At 40.0% G+C, this 20,988-nt stretch overlaps 1 protein-coding gene across 1 annotated transcript in view; it reads left to right on the top strand.

Annotated features, from left to right (window-relative positions):
- PSMD1 (proteasome 26S subunit, non-ATPase 1) overlaps positions 1-20,988 on the top strand; it is a 63,545-nt gene that overhangs the window by 1,480 nt on the left and 41,077 nt on the right. The window contains exons 2-16 of the mRNA XM_069023903.1: positions 771-814; positions 1,870-1,943; positions 2,188-2,357; positions 3,195-3,400; positions 4,665-4,808; positions 5,549-5,775; positions 7,154-7,217; positions 8,927-9,055; positions 10,077-10,165; positions 10,785-10,863; positions 11,374-11,547; positions 12,506-12,617; positions 13,226-13,422; positions 13,967-14,062; positions 14,575-14,639. Coding sequence (XP_068880004.1) covers positions 771-814; positions 1,870-1,943; positions 2,188-2,357; positions 3,195-3,400; positions 4,665-4,808; positions 5,549-5,775; positions 7,154-7,217; positions 8,927-9,055; positions 10,077-10,165; positions 10,785-10,863; positions 11,374-11,547; positions 12,506-12,617; positions 13,226-13,422; positions 13,967-14,062; positions 14,575-14,639 — 1,870 coding nt within the window. The remainder of the gene's footprint in view (positions 1-770; positions 815-1,869; positions 1,944-2,187; positions 2,358-3,194; positions 3,401-4,664; positions 4,809-5,548; positions 5,776-7,153; positions 7,218-8,926; positions 9,056-10,076; positions 10,166-10,784; positions 10,864-11,373; positions 11,548-12,505; positions 12,618-13,225; positions 13,423-13,966; positions 14,063-14,574; positions 14,640-20,988) is intronic.

Raw genomic sequence — 20,988 nt, forward strand, 5'->3', positions numbered from 1 at the left:
TGGATCTGCCAAGAACTGCTCTCACTTACACATCTGTGTGAGGTTTGGTTCTCTGCCTCCCACTGCAGCCAAATGATAATATTGATGATATTTCATCTTAACCCTCTGTACTATTCAGATTCTATATTTGTACATGTTGGTTTGGACCTGCACATGCACCTTTTAGATTTGTCAAGATCTTTTGGAAGCCCCATTCAGCCCTCCATAAGCTTGCTGGCCTTTCCAGTTTCATGTGGTTTTCTCAGATTTAAAGAGGTTGTCAAGCTGTACAACAGATTAAAGATTTAAAGCAGTGAATTGTGTTGGATTTTGATCAGATCATACTCCAACCCTTTCCATTGCATCTTTGGAGTCTGACAATGAAACAATCTATCCTTGTGCTTCAGATTGAGCTCCTGTGAGCCTCTCAGTCATGTCAGTTAAACAATATTTCTGTAGCTGTTTATACCAATGTTCTGGGACAGCATCAGGAATCTTGCTAAATCTGTGAGGTACAACATCTCCTATGCATGAGGCCAGTTTCCTTGACATGGAAAAATTCTGTTTTCCTCTAAGAATGATCATGTTTTATAAATAATGTACTTTTTCAGTTATAAATTCTGAACTATTTTACATCATTTAATACCAACTTGAGTCTGATCTTTGAAGTTTTATACTTAAGATTTAAAATCAGCATTCCAGCCACAGCCTTCTTTCCTGTTCTGTTGGATTTGAACTAAATGACAAGCTTACTTTTGAAGACCAGAATTAACTATGATTTTGTCTTTCAGCTGGAATTATCTCTCTTCTGGATGAAGAAGAGCCACAGCTCAAGGTAAGCTCTTACATCTGAGAGAAAATAACAGCAAATACGTTACTTGGAGAGCTTAAAATCAAAAAGGAGCAGATCTCAGTAATTTATGGTTGGACAGCAACAGATGGGCACCAAATTGTGCCTGAAAGCTGAAAGAAAGGGCTTAAATAAATGGTAACAGATTGTAAACTTCCTTGTTTTGAACATGGATCAAACTGGAACTTCAAATGCAAAAATCTCTATTCATGAAAGCTCCCAGCTCTCTGATGATAATGGGGCTTTGTAACTTAAAATTATTCCAGAGACTGCATTTTGACTATGTAAAATTCAAAGCTGAAGAACATCTCAAGTTTTTAGAATAATTTAATCAATGTAGAACAAAATCACAGTTACAGTTTTCACTTGGAAAAAAATCACAGTAGTAGTATGAGAAGAAAATAGCAACACAGTCTTTCCAGTGCATGGAGGGTATGAATCCACAGAGCACCCACACTCAAAGTGGTGGTGTGTTGATGGTTGCCAATTATTTGAAAGGTGGCCCCTTTTAGGAGGGGAAGGTGCACTTTTTAATATTTGTAATCCCTAGTTGTTCTTCTTGGATACAGACATAGGTAGTGATGGATCTGAATGATCCCTGCTTTTGCTGTGAACTGATTATGAGTGGGCTGATTGCACTCTGGTTTGTTTATCAGCTGAAGTACTGTGGCTGTATAAATAAATAAGAGTTGGCTGGTGTAGACTGATTCCATGTGCTACACAGAGGTTGTCACAAAGACTTTGAAATCTCTGTATTTCAGGGAATTTAATCTATCAGACACATCAGCCAGTCATTCATCACAGAGAGGCCATGGGAAGGAATGCTAGAGTTTTCTTACCTGTTAAGTGAACAGCTCTTTATTTGCAAAGGACTTGCAAAGATTAGTGAATGCTCATAAAGATCTTTTAAAATAGAATTTGCTGTTGAAATGGGTCGTTGTTTATGATACCCATCCTAGAATGTACTTTATTTTTACTGAGGAAAGGTGGTAAATGCATTCTTAATGTAATAGAACTTCTTTTTTTTTTTTTTTTGGTAGGAGTTTGCTCTTCACAAGTTGAATGCTGTTGTCAATGACTTCTGGGCAGAGATTTCTGAGTCAGTGGACAAAATGTAAGAGAAGACACTTAATACTGCTTAAAAAGAACATGACATACGAAGTGGATGTAGTTCTAGTTTCTTGACAATGGCTAGTACAGCATGTAGCTCCATATTTCCTAGAAAGCACTAATGTGTGTGGATGTGGGGTTGGAGCTGTGGTTCCAAAGATGCAAGTTCAGTCAAGCCTGTACTTGTCATGTGGTCTTAAAGAGATCTGAGCACACAGAGCTGATGCTCTTCTCTCTCTCCTCTGCAGTGAAGTTCTCTATGAAGATGAGGGCTTTCGGAGCCGCCAGTTTGCTGCTCTGGTTGCTTCTAAAGTTTTTTATCACCTGGGAGCCTTTGAGGAATCCCTGAACTATGCCCTGGGAGCTGGTGATCTCTTCAATGTCAATGACAACTCAGAATATGTGGAGACGATCATTGGTAAAGAACTGTTGCTGTGAAAAAGAAGCTCTTGTGTTGTCAAAGCTGCTGTAACGTTGAAATTTTACTTGGTGTAGTTTTTTTCTCTGTATTTTTCTTGGTGTCTTTGTGTTCATTTAAACTGACACTGCAGCTAATTTTACCCAGTTTATTTGTACTTTCTTTCTTATGGTTTTGGAATCTCTGATGGAATTGACTTAGGAGTTCTGGATTTTTTTTCCCGTTCTTAACCCTTATTCTGTAGTGAATTCCTAATAAGAAAATTTCTTTGGTTGTTTATTGTCCTTTCTCTCATTTTGTGTGCTGATGTTATTATCAATTTCAGCATGACTTTGAAAAAAATTGGCTAGTAAGTGTAGCTACACACCTAACTGAGGGGGACAATTGTACTTCAGCACCCACAACAGCAAGTCAGCTGTTGACTGCAGGTATAATTTGAATGCCTTTTAAAAATCTCATCTGCTGGAGTCACTTGCCTTGTACAGGATATGATTGACCTGGGCTGGCTTCCAGTCTTCCCAGCTGGTGCTTGCAGTGGAGCTAGGAAGTCTCCTACTGCTGTTTTCTAATTTAACATGACACTTGAACAAAGATCATATCCTTGGTTTAATTTTTAAAATACCTACTTGATTTTAGCACTAAAATCAGAGTTTATTAGGAGATAATAGAAGTATTTTCCCATACTCTCTGTAGACAACTACACAAATGTGTAATTTCCCATACACTGTACTTGCTGGTAAAACATGTTCATGCACATGCTGGTCTCTTCACCTGTACAAAACTGCAAAAATCTGGGAACTTGACTATTTCCCCCATATTTGTTCATTATCTCTTCAGCAAAATGTATCGACCACTATACCAAGCAGTGTGTGGAGAATGCAGAGCTGCCAGAAGGGGAGAAGAAACCTGTGGATGAGAGGCTAGAAGGGATAGTGAACAAAATGTTCCAGCGGTGCTTGGATGACCACAAGTACAAGCAGGCCATTGGCATTGCTCTGGAGACACGCAGGCTGGACATCTTTGAGAAAACCATCCTTGAGTCGGTATGTGCAAGAGACAGGAGGTGCCTGTAGCTAGGCTTTTCCAGGTATGGATCCAGAAGTCAAGTGCAAGATCCATGTTGCTGTGGAACTTGCCCTGTTTTGTATGAACAGAATAAAAGATCCATTTTATTTAAACTCGGGGGTGTTCAGTTCGACATGTTCGTAGAAGGCAGAGCCACTCAGGGCTATCAAGTATAGGAAGATCCCCCCTACCTTTAGGAAATCTTTGAACTACAAGTTGATGGGAAAATATTCCCAGGAAGCTTGGCTATGTGCCCTCCTCTTAAGGTATTCCCTGTCAGTTACTGGCAGAGATACTATACTGGCATAATGTAAGAACAGCTCTTTTATTTAGTTGTGCCTGTCATCTGCTGTAATTCACTGTGGGAAGGGATCCTTAGGGCTGGGTAAGTGATTTATTAATGGCAAGCAAAAGAAGAAACTCCAATAGCTAGGTGAGCTGCTCTAATTTTCAGTAAGTGTCTGTGTGCAGTCTTAGCTTGCCCTGACTCTGAGGCAGTGCAGCTTGGCTTTAACATCTTTCTCTGAGGGTTTAAGGTAAGTCATGTTACTGTTAGTGGCAATAAGAGAAGGCCTGTAGTCATTTGCAGCAGCTCAGCAGCTGTGTGCAATCTTGTTATGCTGTAGTATCTCAATCATATGCCCAACACATTGCTTGAATCCTTTAAATTTTACTGCTTTTCAGTTTGCAACTTCTACATATGTTTGGATGTCTCCCATTTCTGTGTATGAGTGATAATCATAAGGCATCCATCTTGCTTTTTTTGTTCTCTTTGTTGTCCTAAACACTGCATTTACTAACTTGCCGATTATAAATCCCCCATTTTGAATTACCTTTCTGAGGTCAAGTAACCAAATCTGTTTCTTAGGCTTGATCTTTTCTGCATGGTTTGTTTTGCTGACATTTTATATTAGTGCAGTGAATTTCACTGCATTCAAAACCAATTGTTTGAACAAGAAGGGTGAAGGGGAAATAGGTATTGTACTTTTAAGTTAATATTTTGTATGTTTTAACTTCTGAATTAAATATTGGTCCTGCATGTTTTTTATAGTGTTTTTTTTTTCTTTAAACTGCAATACATCTGTATATAAGCTTCTCTGGAAATGGGAAAGGAAACTGTGAAGATTTATGTGTACATATTTGCTCTGCTTTTTAAAATAGAAAAGGGGTAGCTTTATTTTCCTTTCTAAATCCTGCTTGTCAGCCTAAACCCATGTTTGATATCCCTGAATTCTATTTCAGAATGATGTTCCTGGGATGCTGGCCTACAGCTTGAAGCTCTGTATGTCTTTGATGCAGAATAAACAATTTCGTAATAAAGTCTTGAGAGTTCTAGTTAAAATCTACATGAATCTGGAGAAACCAGACTTCATCAATGTGTGCCAGGTAAACTTTTCAAAGACATGTTTAAAGATAATAAAAAGTTATTCTTCTTTAGGTATATTTGGCTTGACATCTACCTATTCTCTGTCTTTTGTTCAGTTAAATGAAATACCTTTTCCTGGTTGCGTGCTTCCAACATATATCAGAGTGAGATCAGCTTGAAAAAGAGATGTAAATATTGCATATTTGGTCAATTTATAGAGAAAGAAATGCATTCAAAGGCAGCTTGAGGACACAGACAACTCTGACAGAATATTTTAAGCCTATGTAGGGAGTATCAGATGGTAGGTTCACAGCTTGGAATTTTATTTATTTGTCATAAGAACATTTCCAGTGCTTTGTTTTTTTTGGTAAGCCATTGTCTAAAAGTGTTTAGACAACCAGTTGTGAAGTTACTCAGATGTTCTCAGGTCTTTGCCAGTCTTGGTATGCCATGGACACGTGACAGTATTACGCCTGTTTCATTTTGGCTGAGACAACCCTACAGAATGACTGGTGCTTCTTCAATGTGCTTTCAAAATTTATGTGTTTAGTAGGACAAGGCTTGTTTTTCTATGAAAACTCTTCTGAGTTTTCTATTGTCTTCAATGAAAGAGAAATTTCTGTGGAAGAAAGTTCTGTGGAAGCAACAGATGTGAGGGATTTGGAGTGTGGCTTTGGGTAGTGTTGCTTTCTCGTTCTGAAGTGTCTAATGTTTTTCTCCTGTTTTTTTTTTTTTCTGTTCTTCCCTTTCTCCTGCTCAGTGCCTGATATTCCTGGATGACCCACAGGCTGTGAGTGACATCCTGGAAAAACTGGTGAAGGATGATAACCTTCTCATGGCCTACCAAATTTGCTTTGACCTGTATGAAAGTGCGAGCCAGCAGTTCCTGTCTTCTGTCATCCAGAATCTCCGCACGGTTGGAACTCCCATTGCCTCCGTGCCTGGATCCACCAACACTGGCACCGTCCCTGGATCAGAGAAAGACAGGTGGGGGGATTGACTTGAGAGGAGGTGGAGTTGTTTGGCTCCAGTCCGGCTCTAATGGAGCCTCCTATTCCATGTATGGATGCTTTTTACAAGCTGTCAAGTTACTCCCTTTATTTAAGTCAGAGTAATAGGCAAGACATGCTGTTTGCTCAGAATGAAATTGTGTATTACCAAAATCTACTGGTTTTTAAAGGGATTTTCCTTTGCAGTTGAGATAAGCACGGAGCAGTTATACTGTGGCTCAGCTAATGAGCAGTAATTCATTAAGCCACAGCATGAGTTGCTTGGGAATGCTGATGCTATGTGGTCTTTGCAGCAACATGCAAAGCTGAGGAGAGAGGGGAGTTCAGGGAAAAAGCTATGTGCAAGTTTGGTTTCACATCGCAGCTTGTGGGAGGAGTGAGCTCAGATGATACTGTGGTGTCAGCAGACCCTTTGTAGTTGCAGTTCAGAAGAGGTAGTTCAAATCTACTTTGAGTTTTTTAAAACATGTTCAGTGGTCAGTATCCTAGATCTTAACTGTAGGAAACTGCTGTGTAGAAAAATGAAATTTGGCACTAACCATTCCATCATTTTTATTTCTTCTTTTGGTGACTTACAGGAGAATTGACCAATCTATGCTAAGGCTGCTGCTCAGCTCAGGGGCAGCATGGAAGAAGTTTGTTCTCCATCTGCTCTGTAATAACCATGGAATACTTACTGATACTTTCACCAGAGCTCTCATGTCTGTGCACAACCTGCTCCCTGCACTGTCTTTCATAGTGTGTGGTGGAGAATCCCACCTAGATCCAGGCTGGTTAAATATAAGGGTTTATCCAGCTGTGGAGCTGAGTATAAATACTTTTGAATCGGTGACACAGGCATGGCAAGCATTTTCCTCTTCCTCTCTTCTTTTCCAGTGAAATTAAGTGAAAGACACAGAATAATTTATGTCAGCCTGTGTAGCATTAGAACAAGGTGCTAACAACAGCTTAATATGTTTCATTTCCATGTCAACACTGCAGTACCCATGCTAATAGCAACAAGCACAAGGCTTCTGGGGGAAGATAAAATTATCCTTGATGCCTTGTTTGTTGACCTTGTTTGCTCACCTGTCTGTGTTCATTCCCTACAAGCATCTTTATTTTTGTTGTTTCTCTAGATGGAATAAGAAAGTAGGATTTCCAGGCCTTTGTCCTCAAGTTCCCTGAAAATTGAGTGGGGGAGGAGTTTTCTGCTTAGCAGTGAGCTCCAGATAGTCAGCCCTTGTTCTGTCAAAGTCCTCTTTTCCAGTCATCATCTCCAAATCCCAGGCTACTCCTTCAGGACAATGTTCAGCCATAATTACAGTTCTTGACTAGTTGCAAGTGATGCATTTTTCATTTTTATTTTATTTCAGTGATGCTATGGAAGCAGAAGAGAAACCAGGAAGCACTTGTGCAGCAGGGAAGTCTGTGGAAATTGTGAGTGCTATTTCCAAAATAGACCTTACTTAGTTTTTCTTATGTGTTCTCTTTGGATCTCTAGGATTGCTAAATTGGTTTGGCTAATAAAGACTGGACTTCCTTTTGTCTTGGAGACAGATGATGTCTGAGGGCCAAATATCTGAGTTAAAGTCCAGCAGTTCAGATACTGAAAGCTGTGTGAGACTGGGAAATGGTCAGAGTTCAGCAGGAATTACTGAGTTCTGAAAAAGGAAACAGAAGGATCTGGCTCGTGTGTTTGCTTTTTGATATTGAAACAATTAACTTATTCCAGAAGAAAAGGCCTGAAATTTAACTGCTGCTGAGAACCTTAGGAAGTGAATTAGCTTGATGTAATTTTTTTTGTTCTCCTTCAAAAATCCAATTGTAGTTCTGGTTGGATAGAACTGATGCTGTTCTGCAGGAGTGGCAGGAGGGGATGCTGATGTAACATAGTTTCTTTTCCATGAAGCCCTAAAGTTGCCTCGGGCCTGCGTTGTGCTGTGTTGCCAGGCCAGTTGGTTGGAATCTCTTTGTTTAGTTTCTTTCCCCAAGTATTGGAGAAAGTGAGTTCACTTCTAACATGAGCATACAGTTGCATTTCAGCATGTAGAATAGTTAATGCAATTCTGACATTTCCAATGCTGAAGACAAGAAGTGGTACCAGAGAGGAAAGTAAAACCCAAGACAAGTTGTTGGTTTTTTTATTTCTTTTTCCTCATAGTAAATGTTGGCAAACAAAACTTGGGAATCTTTGAAAGATTCTTGCAGATCACTTAAAAATTAATTAAGGGCAAATTGAAGTGTTTTCTTCAAATTATAGTTCACAAGGAAAACAAAAGGGGTTGAGTTTCTTGCCCCAGCGAGGAACCTCGACAGTGGTTTTGTGCAGGAAAGGTGTCTTGAATCAGTTTCTGCTGCATTGGCTTTGATGATTATACAAGTACACAAAAACGATCTGTGTGGCCAGAAATGTTCTTTAGCTTAATCTTACACAGTTCAGAATACTGGCTACAAAGAAATAATTGAGGGAATTAGTTTAAGGGCTGAACTACTCATGCTTGGCTAGTGTGTAAGCTGCTAACAATGTCAGGACAAAGAGCTGCCCTGTACTTTTCACCCTACTCAAAAGGAACTTCAGTTTTCACAGATCCATTTTCAGCTGTTCCATCATGAGGAAGGAGACTTTCTCAAAGAGCTCTGTAAGATGAATCTATTAAAGTTTCCTAGTTCTACTAGCTGTTGTTCTAAATAAAGCTTGTAGCTCACAAGAATGATGCTGCAGCTCATCAGGGTCTTGCAAAGTATTGTAACTTTGTGGCCCTGTCTGTGAAACCTTCCATGGAAATACACGTTGAAATTTATAAAAGGGTTTGCCTCTAGCAGGAGACTTAATGTCTCTGTAAGGCCAAACAGCAGCTTGCAGAATGTCAGATGTCATCCACACCCTTTTGCTTTCAATGCAAGAATACATTTCTTTTTGAAGAGTCTCTTCTCCCACCTGCACTGCTGTGCACAAAAGGTTTGATTTCTGGGAGGTTTGGGCTTGTGCACCAAGGACAGAAGCAATGTCTTTTTAGTCCTAAAACCTGATAGGTTTTGGAATATGGTGATGGAAACATACCAGAGCAGCTTCTCATGAATTGTATTTTAGCAGAGCCGTAGTTGGCTTCTCATGGAATTTTTTTCTCCTTTGCTTGTATGTGAAGAATCCAGAGCCTAAGGACCAGATCTCAAAAATGATTAAAATTTTAAGTGGGGAAATGGCCATTGAGTTACATCTGCAGTTTTTAATACGAAACAACAATACAGATCTCATGATCCTCAAAAACACAAAGGTAAGAGACTTTGTTAAATACAAAACCATAGTCTTGGATTTATCTGATTCATTCTGTGTTTGTTTTGACCATATTCTATTGTTTTTAATGATAGGCTGCTATTAGCATGTTGATATTTTAATTGTTTTTTGTCTGATTGGTTATAGAAACTTATCTTTTTCTCACAGTTTTTTGGGGGTTTTTTTTGGGTGGGTTTGTTTTTCATCTGTCCAGTAAGATGGGCAAAACTCACCCTCCAGCTCCCTGTCAGATCCATTTCAAATGCTGCTGGTTGGGAAGGGAGGAGTCAGCCAGGACTATAGGTTACAGTATGTTGGTATCTTGATTGAGGTGTTATGTGAGCCCACACCTTCAGCTTGGCTAAGGGAATCCTGGTATGTAGTAAAAGACCAGTACTTCCACGTTGGAGACAAAACCAATCAGATACCATAATGTAGACAGTGCTAGTGAATGGAGTGACTGGTTTTATTTTGGATGGTGTTACTCAAGGGTGGGTAAATTAAAACTTACAGGTAAACTAGACTCTTAAATGATTACTAGAAACCATAGGAGAAGTTTTTTATATATGAAATAAGATGCACATCATCAGTAAAAGTAGTGGGGGTTGCTTGTTAGTGGGTTCATCTATTTCAGACAACACTTCTAATGTATTGGAAAGTCTTTTCCATCTGCTGGTTAAGTGCTCAGGAGTGATTCTGCAGTAGAGTTCTGGGAATGGCCTGGAAACAGCAGCAGCACACGCTGTGCAGTGCTCACTTCTGGGAAACGGAGAGGGCGGGTTCTCCAGTTAAGTGGCAATTGGAGTCTGAAAGAAACTCACAGAAAGGATCATTTTGCATGGGGAAAGATGGCTTGAGGATATGTTAGAGTGTATTAGCAATCTATTAGCTGATTACAGGGAAATTGCTGGTTAAATTGAGGATCATTACAGTCCATTTTTCTAGTGTACTGGCAAGCATGTTAAGCGACCTTGGGCATATCTTTTGCTGAGTGTTGATACTGATTGTTCTTGTTCTTCCAGGATGCAGTGAGGAATTCCGTGTGTCATACAGCAACTGTTATAGCAAACTCCTTTATGCATTGTGGGACAACCAGTGACCAGTTCCTTAGGTAAATCTATGGCAAGGAAGCTCCAATGTCATTTAGAGGTGTTTGAACAACATTGTTGCCCTCCTTTAACTTGATACTTCCAGAGTGGTAGCTGCAGACTTCTAATGCTCTGAGAGAATTGTTTCCTTTTCTCTATCCTCACAAACTGGCTTTGTTTGACTGCTAACTATATGAGCAGCTTGGAGGGTGAAGATCTGGAGTTTCTCTTCTCTTTGTTTACCAGTTAGAGAGTTTCTGAGATGATGTATCTTTTTATGGTAGAGACTGACAGTACTGAATGACTCTTGTAAGGGAAATCCTAGGGCTGACCTTACCAGGGACTTAAGGAAAGCTGCAGAAACTCTGCTGAAGTTTCTCCCAGAGTGTTGGTGGGCTGCATATTGAGCAGTTGTTCTCTCTCTTTCACTGAGATCACCCATGTCTAGAAGCTTGACTACAACCAGGCAAAAGTCAGGACTGATGAAGGGGAGAGAAATGTAAAGTGGAAATGTGTTTAGCTGCCTTCCTTTCTGGAGCTGCTTTCTAGTTTGAAGCAGTCTTCAGTGCTCTTAAATCCTGCTTGCAGGATGAGGAACAGGCTGTGTGAAAAACTTTTTATAACCTTTCTCTTTTCATCTAGAGACAATTTGGAGTGGCTGGCCAGGGCCACTAACTGGGCTAAGTTTACTGCTACTGCCAGCTTGGGTGTTATACACAAGGTAACATTTCATTCATTTGCCTCTGCTCACTGTAAATGCTTGACTTGTGAACTCTGAAAACGTGGAAATGGGAATTCTGAATGGTGCCTGCACTCCAGTGTGCCCGGCACAGCTATAACATATTTTGTGGTTTTGCACTAAAAAGCTGTGTTTATATTATTTTGTCTGATATCCAATATCATTTATGGTATGTTCTGCTGAGAATCAAAAAGGTGCTAGAATAACATGGCTCAAGGAGAGAGTATTTTTTCTAACTCTTCCTTTGTGAGTTGAACGGATTTAATAACTTCTAGCTATTAAAGTTGCGGGTGTTTCTTAAGTGATTTTGGGACACACCAAAGTTCCCTACTGTAGTAAGTTTCAGTAAGTGTGAAAAGTGGCCTGTGTGGCACCGAAACACAGATTTTTTTGGAGAAAGTAATTACTATAACACATTTAAATATTATTTTGCTGGTTTTTCACCTTTCCCTTCCCACTGTCTTCCCTTCCTGCTGGACACTGGACATCCAGGGCCATGAGAAAGAAGCATTACAGCTAATGGCAACTTACCTGCCCAAGGACACCTCTCCAGGGTCAGCGTACCAGGAGGGAGGAGGTCTCTACGCTTTGGGTCTCATCCATGCCAACCATGGCGGGGACATCATTGACTACTTACTGAACCAGCTGAAGAATGCCAGTAATGATGTGTGTACTGGGCTCAGCAATGAGCCTTTGTTTTGCTGGGAATATACAGGAGGGTGCTGGCTGGTTTAGAAGTGGGGGGGTAGAGATTATTAAGGTTGTGGCAGCAGTGTGATACTTAGACCTCCTCTGGGCCTTAAAGATTGATTAAAGGTTGGTTTTAATAACCTGTTGCTCAAGGTTTAGGTAAGATTTTTAGGAAATTCTTACATACTTGACAGTGACTGTAGCTTCATCATATTTACTACTTGTTGTATCTACTTTGTTTTGCTAGTGGACCTGCAGTATTCAGGCACTGTTATTGTTTACAGCTTAGTTGTCAAGGAAATAAGCCACAAAATGTTTCTGCTGACCTGTAGTTTTAATGCATCTTGCACAATAAGAAGTGTTTTACTTCACCACTTAGTGTTTGTAGACCTCTATGAAAAATACGGCTTTAAGTTGGGAATAGATCATTGTCCCAGCGTGTTCCCTCTTTCTCCTTGTGGAAACTCAGATTACTTTTATTTAAAATTCTGTGAACAGATCCCACTTATCTTACTGCAAATGTATCCATTGTTAGAGCAAAAGAGGTTATAGACTGTTTTTTAAGTGGGTACTGATTTACCTTTTTATTTAAAAGCTGTTACTAGCCACCATGGCACAGATTTATGGTTTTACATAAATCACTCAGTGGGTGAAAAGATCTTGAAGTTACTAGAAAGTCTTCTGTGCTATGTGTAAAGCTTCTGTTACTTATTGTTTATGGGCTTTTGAACTGTTTCTCTTCTATTTTCTGCCTTTTTCATTGGAGCTGCTGCCTGAGACTGTGAAAGTGGTATTTCTAACAGATCAGGAGATCATTTTGGGTTGGTTTGGGGCTAAAAGTCTGCAGATTTATATTGATGGAAAGATGTCTACTTCACCTGAAGCCATACTGTTCCCTGTTGTATGGTGACTGAACTTGCATATGCTTCTCTAGATTGTGCGACATGGTGGCAGCCTGGGCTTGGGGCTGGCTGCCATGGGGACGGCACGTCAAGATGTGTACGATCTGCTGAAAACAAATCTATACCAGGATGATGCAGTGACAGGTAAATGTTCTGCTTTCAAAGCAAATAACTATCTGAGGCCTTATCAGGCACCTGGGGGTTTTTGTTGTGGTTTTTTCCCCAGGTTTTCTGTTAGCAGCATAGATTGTTTCTAGCTGTGTTTTATTTACTGAGCTTTTCCTGATCATTATGGTTGTTTAGTTGTGTCAGTAATGTTCAGAGGTCCTGTCATGACTGGCACTGTACCAAGTTTTGATAAGACTAGGTCTTTAAACAACCCCTTATTTTGCTCTGTTCTTTTCTTTGTCATGTGCTTTTTATTTGGTGTGGCTGATCTCCAGAGCCATGTGCTTTTTTGAGCTGAGAGATAGGCTTGGAGAAGCTTGTGGGAGCCACTGCTGCATTGGTAGGAGCTCGTAGGAAAATGATCTCAGCAGCTCTTGGCCCAAGGAAGTGATAATTGAACTTGGTAGAGAAAAGCACTAAATTGTGGTTACAAGCACACATTTGACCATGAATAATGGAGTTGCTGGGCGTGGTGATGTCCAGAAGTGATTTATTGGCCTACATCTGGTGTGATTCTCTAGATACAATATTTACTACTTTTCGGAACAGAGTTGCGTTGACTTTTTCTTGTCTGTGCTTTTCAGGTGAGGCAGCTGGCTTGGCACTGGGGTTGGTTATGTTGGGATCTAAAAATGCCCAGGCTATTGAGGACATGGTTGGCTACGCACAGGAAACCCAGCATGAAAAGATCCTGCGAGGCCTTGCGGTTGGAATTGCTCTGGTCATGTATGGGAGGATGGAAGAGGCAGATGCTCTCATTGAGAGTCTCTGCAGAGATAAGGTAAATTGAGCTGTGACTTAATCGCTGACTCTTGTGTTACGTGGCTGACCTTTCTGTCTGTTTGTGAATCTCCAGCTGTGGTGGGTTGGCTGTTTTGAACCAGAGAAGTTCTTACACAGCTCTGAAGTGGGACTGTTTCACAAATATGTTATGGATTTCTTTAGCCTTACACTTGGTCTTTGTAGTCATGTGAGCAGCAACAGGGACTAGAACAGAGCATAGTGTTTAAAAGCAGATGAGGCTTGCTGTAGGTGGATCATCTCTAGGCTCTAGTAGTGGTCATAGCAGATAGCAAGTAAGCAGAATGACACCTCTGCCCTATATCTTTGGCAGCCTGCAGCATAGCAACTGTGTCCCCCTGAAATTGGTACTGACAATCCTGCTTTGGTGATTGTCCTGTTACTGTCCCAAATAAACGATTAAGCAGTGAGGCTGACCTGTGACCTGTTTGCAGATTCAAGACACAAGTGTGGAACAAATTTAAAGTTAGAATTACTGAATCACTGTTTGGATGGATGTTAAATATTGATGATTTCTCTTCCAGGATCCTATTCTCCGTCGTTCTGGCATGTACACTGTGGCTATGGCATACTGTGGCTCAGGGAACAACAAGGCTATCAGGCGCCTACTGCATGTGGCTGTAAGTACTGTGGCCTTAGGAGCACATAGAAAGAAATTTGTGGTGAGGAAGCAAGCACGTCACTTTGCCAGGCTTTGTGTCTGCAGTGTTAATATTCTGGTCCAAATCAGAGATTGTGAAGTGAAGAAAGCTTTTCTTAGTATTATGAATAGAACTAACAGGCCCTTCCGACATTAGGGTAAGTAGACTTTCAGGCTTTCAACCTGGTATCACAGAAAAGGAACCTATTAAAAATTAAAATGTGAACCTTAACTACCTGGGTAACAGGTTTGCAGTGAGTAGTCTGTGTAATGATGGGCTGGAGAAAAAATAAATTAAGCTCTAAAGGATGAGGTCTGTCTGGTCAGTGTGTGAACACAAGTGAGGCTGTTTAGGCTAAGGCTGAACATGGTTTTAACTAACTTTCTCTATAATCCTGTCTTCTTGATTAACTGACACCTAGCCTGAAACATTGCAGAGTCGTCAAGTGCTTTAACTGTGTTCTTCTGAATGTCCTGTTTTCCCTTTCGTAGGTGAGTGATGTGAATGATGATGTGAGGCGGGCAGCTGTGGAGTCACTTGGTTTCATTCTGTTCAGGTAAAGTGTCTTCCTTGGTCACTGCTGCAGCCTTCAAATTATTGTCTGTTACTTTTTCAGAAAATGAGTATGCTACTGCTTTCACAAACTGCTAATTGAACGGATTTTGAAAAGTTAAAAAACTGAGAGATTGGTTTAGAATTAGAAGCCTTCCTTAATTTTCAGCAGATGTTTAATGAGTCTTTCTGTTGGTTTCTGGACTTGTGGCTTAATTGTCTGAACAGAGCTAGAAGAAGTTGACAAATAGAATGAAAAATTAATATTTGCAGGATTGAGAGTTAATTAAAAATTAAATATATTGTGCTTGTGCCAAGCCTCTTAAGGGCAGCAGTACTCAGACATGATATAGCTGCCTAATGGCTATCTAAAATGTTGTGACTTGGATTAAAAAAAGACTGAAGGAGGATCTTGAAATCATCTTTGTTTCTTAAGTATCCACTGTTAAACCCTGAGAAGTTACTGGGCTTACATTGTAACAGGCGTTAATCACAACATCCTCACAATGTTTCCTTTGGGTGTCTAAAGTGAAACCTATGGCTGAAATGGTATTTTGTAGTGCCCCACAGTTCCTTGGCTAAGGGATGTTTGAGGTGTTTTTTTTCATTTTAATTAGGTTGGGGCTTTAGAAAGCTCCCCAAGGACTACACCTGCATCTGTTAATACAATAATCTGTGTAATCTAAGCATTGAGCCAAACTGCAGCCTTTGAGTGTGGCTGAGAGAGGAGCTGGTGCGTACTTGGGTCCATAACTGTAATTTTAAAATCGTTGTTCACATCTTCTTTGGGTTGGTAGCTGTCCTTAAAAGCAGGATGAGGGGTTCTTAAAGATGGGGTTAAAACTTGGGTTACTGATATGAGTGGTCAGCTCTTCTGTAACCGAGTTGTTCCCCACATGAAAGCGACTCTGTGCTGTTCCACTCTATCTGAAGGATAATTGAATGTGGTTTGCAAAGAAGACAGATTCTCATGGTGGGCAGCAGGCGTCTCCCAAGTGCTTCTGCTCTGTTACTTCCAAGCAGCACAGCTTGTTCCTTGCTGCATAGGGAGGGATCTGTGCCTCTCCTGAAGCCAAGGGGTCTGTTTAACTGACTTCTGTATATGTATACATAACAAAAATTCCATGCACGCCTTCCATAGTTTCAGGCATCTTTTTTCAAAACAGGTTGTGACAAAGCCCTTTTGTCTCAGATTTCAGTGTAATTTTTATTTTCAACAAATGCAAAACACAATTGCACATGAATAGCTCCTACCAAAATGAGAAACTTTCAAGGCTCTGAGCTTAACCATTTACCATGTGCTGGCATCTTGCTGGAGCAGCATAGTTCAGGGCCTGTTTTCTCATGTCCAGCAATGAGGAAAGGAGTGACACCATCTTGGACTCTTTCAGCTGCTGTGCAGTGGTTCAGATGTTATCCTGCCTCTTCCCTTCCCTTTCTGGAGACTTGGAGTCAAGAACCTACTTGTGCAATAAGGAGGAGCATTTCTTTGTAAATTCCAGTGTCCATCTTACTTGGTAGTCAAGGACTAAAACTTCTTAGCTGATTATCACTGGCTTCTGGAGGCAAAAAGTTTGTGTTAGGCCAGCACTTTTCACTTGATAACTAGTTGTGTGCTCTGGCCCAGCTCAACAATGCTGATTTACAGAGACACAAAGACCAAGTGGGTTGTGAGTTTGTCAGATTTCACGGCTAAAATGACATTTCTTAGGACTGTTGTTTGTTGGTCTAACTGGATTTACTTGTAAAGGCCACTAACACAGCATTGAATACTGGCAAGAGTCAGTGATTTGTCAGCTGCTGGGTATACAGAGCTTTTGAATGAAGTGTTTTGTGATGGGAGGTGGGCAAGTCTGGGACACAGTGGGCTAAACCCCAGAAATTAATCTCCTCTGAAATGAAGGAAACATGACTGAAGGTCCTATGAGAAGAGTTCTCATTGAATTCTTTGTATGTGGTTCCAGAAAGGGAACTGTGAAGCCAGGATTGATATAAGAGAATACATTTGTTTAATGCAGTCTATGTTTTTCTTGGGGAATTCATGGCATTCATATAAGGTTGAATATGCTGGAGGTGTGAGTTTGTCTGCTGGATTGTACACTTTAGCAGGAGTATGCTCAGACTTGTGCTTCTGTCTGTTCCTCCTATAGGAATAGTAAAATCCAAATAAGGGTGGAGGTTACAGTCAGAGGATGGTAATTTCCTTAAAAGCACCATTGTTTGAACATGACAGAACTATAACCCACAAACTCAAGTTGTGTCATAAATGTCCAGTTTGTTTTCTCCTGTTGTTACAACTATCTGTGAATAAATGTTCTTCCTCTTGGATTTGAACTAAAAGTGTCATAAACGTCACAAAACTGCTAATTTTAGGTAATGCATCTGCATAGCAGAACATTCTGTAAGGCTTTGCTGTCCTTGTTTTCCTCTGTGAGTCTTCCTTGCTATCACATACATACAACCCTGCATACACTCACTGAAGAGCACATCTTGACTTTTATGGCTGGTGAATGAAAACAGAACAGTATCAAAGTAAAATGTGATAGAGCATCATGTAATAAAACATGGCATTTAATTTTTAGACCAATAACATTTTGCTTGAATTTGAAGATTAACGCTTTTATATTTTTTTAAGCATGGAAATTCTTTTTTTTTTTTTTAAGTGCTCTCTTGAATTATTGCAAAAATCTACAAAAGAATATATGTGGCTTTTTTCATTATTCAGGATTCATGAATCAAGGTTTAGATAGAATGTTCTAGTCTTAAGTTCTTAAGTTTTACCTAAGAATTGCAAGATTAAATTTTCCAGTGTGTTATGAAAGATACTAATCAGTATCACCCAGTTACTATCCCCCAAGGGATTGGGGGAGCAGGGGTTAGGGCTCCTGTAACAGTTTCACTCTGGGATGTTGGATGCACACTCACCTGGCTGTGGGAATGTCTGCAGCCAAGCCACCCAAGGGAGCAGAGTAGTAGCAATCATACTGCTTGAGTGCAGAATACACTGCAGGTCCTATTCATATAGTACAAAACTTCCTTGTCCTGTTCTTGGGCTCCCCAAAGCTTTCCAGGGGACCCTGTATGTAGAACTGAACCTTGATCAGCAGTGTTGCTGCTGTTAATTCTGGTTTTGCTGACGTTTAAAAGCAGTCCACAGGTTCAGACCGGGGATGGAAAGCACAGCCTGCTGGCTGTAGGACTTGGTGTGGCTTTTTTCCCCTCTTGGCTTGGTGCTATACAAAAATTAGGCACTAGTTAAGTATTTTGGAGCAGATCATTTTCATGCCACTATATTAAATGATCAGAAAATGCTCCTGTGCAAGAGAGTTGTTTCAAAACTGCCTCCTCTTTTCTCCCTTTTCCCATCTGAAAAAACCAGTCAAAATTATGTGTGGTGCAAAAACCTGAGATTTACATCTTCTCTCTTTCTAAAAATGGCCACCTCTTACAGGAGGCACTTCTAAGTAAAATGTTGATTGTAAAGTGTTACAGAGGCATGAATAAAGCTTGGGATGTTTGGAGCTTGCAGTGTGGGTGCAGATACAGAAGTTGTATTGTGAAATAGGAAGAAAAGAAAGGATGTATTGACTTGGCTACTGTAAGGTGTCTCTGTTTTCCCAGTCCTGATCCTTTTGCCAGTGATCACAGATAGCAAACTTACATTATTGTTGATGTTTATATACTGGTGGTTCTTTATGCTGAAGTGGCTTATGAAATACTTAGGACTGTTGGAAAACAGCATTTAAGGCGCTTGTGATTTCTGGTGAGCTTTTTTTAAAGACTATTATTAAGAGATGGAAAACATGATAAATTTAAAGTGTGTTGCTTTATAAAAATGGAAAGACTTTATTTTTATCATAATTTTTACCACTTTAGATGATGAATTGATCTTTGTTGGTATTGCAGAGTGAGATGTGATTGGGTTATGTAGTCAGCCTTATTTTTATATTGTTAGAGCAGTGCTGCAGGGTATCTAAACACTTTAGTTTATATACAAAATAAGGAGGTAGGTGTTTTACGGATAGAAAAATCTGGTTAGGGAGAAAGCTTCAATGTGGGATGCAGCAGTGCTTGCAAGCATGAACTAAAAAGGTTTAATGCTCTCATAGCAGTTGTTACATCCAGGGGAATGGGAGTCAGGGGGAAGTGGGACTTGAGTTGTAGGATGCTGCTTTTGTCTTCATGCAATACTGTTGGGAAAAGGCTGAGGGCAGGACAGGGAACAATGTAGCCTCTAGAGAGTCCCAAAAGGAAGATGTAGTCTCAGCTGATAAGTGTAGGCTACCCGAACATGAAGAACTCTGCATGGCTTCTGTTCAGTTTGTCATTTTAGGGTGATGCAAGTGAAATAGTAATGTTTCCTGCTTTTGTATTCTTTGTGTTTTCATAGCCTTTGGTATTTTAAGGCTATGTATTTGTTTTAAGGCAAACAGATCAGATACTTGGATTTTATTCCAGGAAGACTCAGACAGTTTGTTTCCTTAACATCCTCTAGCCTACCTTTATCCAGAAGGCAGATGGCAGATGATCTGGGTAATTGAGTATGAGGACAGTCACTCTGATGTGATCTGTACCAGTGGCTTTTTCAATGTTTTAATTGTGAAGAGGAATTTAGTGAAACATATCTGCTTGTTAATTGTTGCATAGGAAAGATTAAAAGGGTTTTGTTTACAATCCATTATATCTTTGTCTCACTCAGTCTTCCTGGGAGAGGAGAATGAAGGTCCCTTTCAAAGAAATAGTAGCAGAAGTCTTACTATAATCAGGAGAAGCCTTAGACTTTCACTGAAGCTGTACAGGGTTTAGTGAATTCGAAAATGAGTTGCCATTATCTGTGTAGAGCTTTTGTAAAGAGGATCCTTTAGGGAGTAAAAAGCTCTTCATTTTTAAGAGCATGATGTTGTTTTTCAGAGGTTGGAAAGGACCTGAATACCTGGATGCAAGGAATCGTAGCTGTGGCTTGACAAATAGGATTGACATGAATTATAAAAACTAAGAGTAAAAATGGACACATCTTTCCTATTTTTGTACATAGATTCCCATTGTAAAATGAAAGGGCTTCTTCTCCTCTGCAGGACAAAAGTCTTCCTTTTCCACTGGAGAAAACATTGTTTCTCATGCAAATGGAACTGATAGTAAACACCATGTTGTTATACCAAGGCAAAATTTTGGAAGTTACTTCTCTCCTGACTATTGTTTCTGCCATGTTAATGGTTGCCTAGAGAGCCGAAGGGGAAATGAAACAAAGAAGGGCTTCTGAGCAGTTTTACATGGGCATCTTTTGCAATATGAAGAAAAAAATCTAGTGCTTCATGGTAATATTAAGTTAGTGCTGAGAACTGGCCAGAACTCTGGGACTCCTGGCTCCAGCTTGCAAGGCAAAAAGCCAGAAGAGCTCTGGCAAATGTTCTGCCTCATTGGGCTCCAGTGTCCCAGGTTGTTGAGTGTGCCTTTACCAGGTTTACTGTGCTTACATTGGTTTACATTTTAAGTCTGATGTTACATACAGCAGCCTAGAAAAAGATTTAGGGGAAAAATGCTTTTGTTTTCCTATACCAGCTTGCAGTGATGTGGATTTTTCCACAGTATGAAAACAGTGTAGAAAAGCAACACTTTCTGTGAAGCACTATAAAAAAATTCTGTGTGCCTCTTGTGTGCAGGTGATACAGCAGCAGTTTATAGCATCAGCCTCTCTTCTCAGTGCCTTCTGTTTAACTCTTGATTTTAACTGTATTTGCATTTGAAAATTGATACTAGTATGGCCTAGTGTGATATAGTTAGGAATATAACTATATTTTGTACTTGTAGGATACAAGATAACTGAATAATACATTTTTCTAGCTGCCTGTAAGTTTCTTGATAGCTAAAGGCTTGCAGCTTACAGAACCTCAGGTGGTTTAGGACTGGCTTCACAAAAAGCATTCTATATCACATCACTATAGCTGAGATTAGCTGAATTTCTTGCTTCTCTGTTTCTCAGAGTGACTTAAAGGTTGGGACTTTGGTTGATTTTTCTGGTTTTGTCTGTTTTGTGTGGGTTTTGTTGTTGTTCTGTTTCGTTTTTTGTAAGGTAATCCCTTTATTTACATTTCAAGACACTTATTCTATTAGGCTTTGAACTCCATTATTTTCCTCTCTGCAAGACTGCTGAGTCCTTATGTCCTTGTCTGTGCTGTAATTTTTAATTAGATAGGCAGACAGAGCACTGACTAAATATCTCCTAATGTATTTTAAATAATTAAACAACTAAACAACCACCATACTTGTCCATTGTTCTTCTAAAGTGTTCTTCCCATAGTGCTTGGATGTTGTGGATCAGCTTTGACTTTTATCTTGCTTTTTGGTAGTTTAAA

Source organism: Aphelocoma coerulescens, chromosome 9, assembly GCF_041296385.1.
Source record: "Aphelocoma coerulescens isolate FSJ_1873_10779 chromosome 9, UR_Acoe_1.0, whole genome shotgun sequence".
In the NCBI taxonomy this organism is placed as follows: Eukaryota; Metazoa; Chordata; class Aves; order Passeriformes; family Corvidae; genus Aphelocoma; species Aphelocoma coerulescens.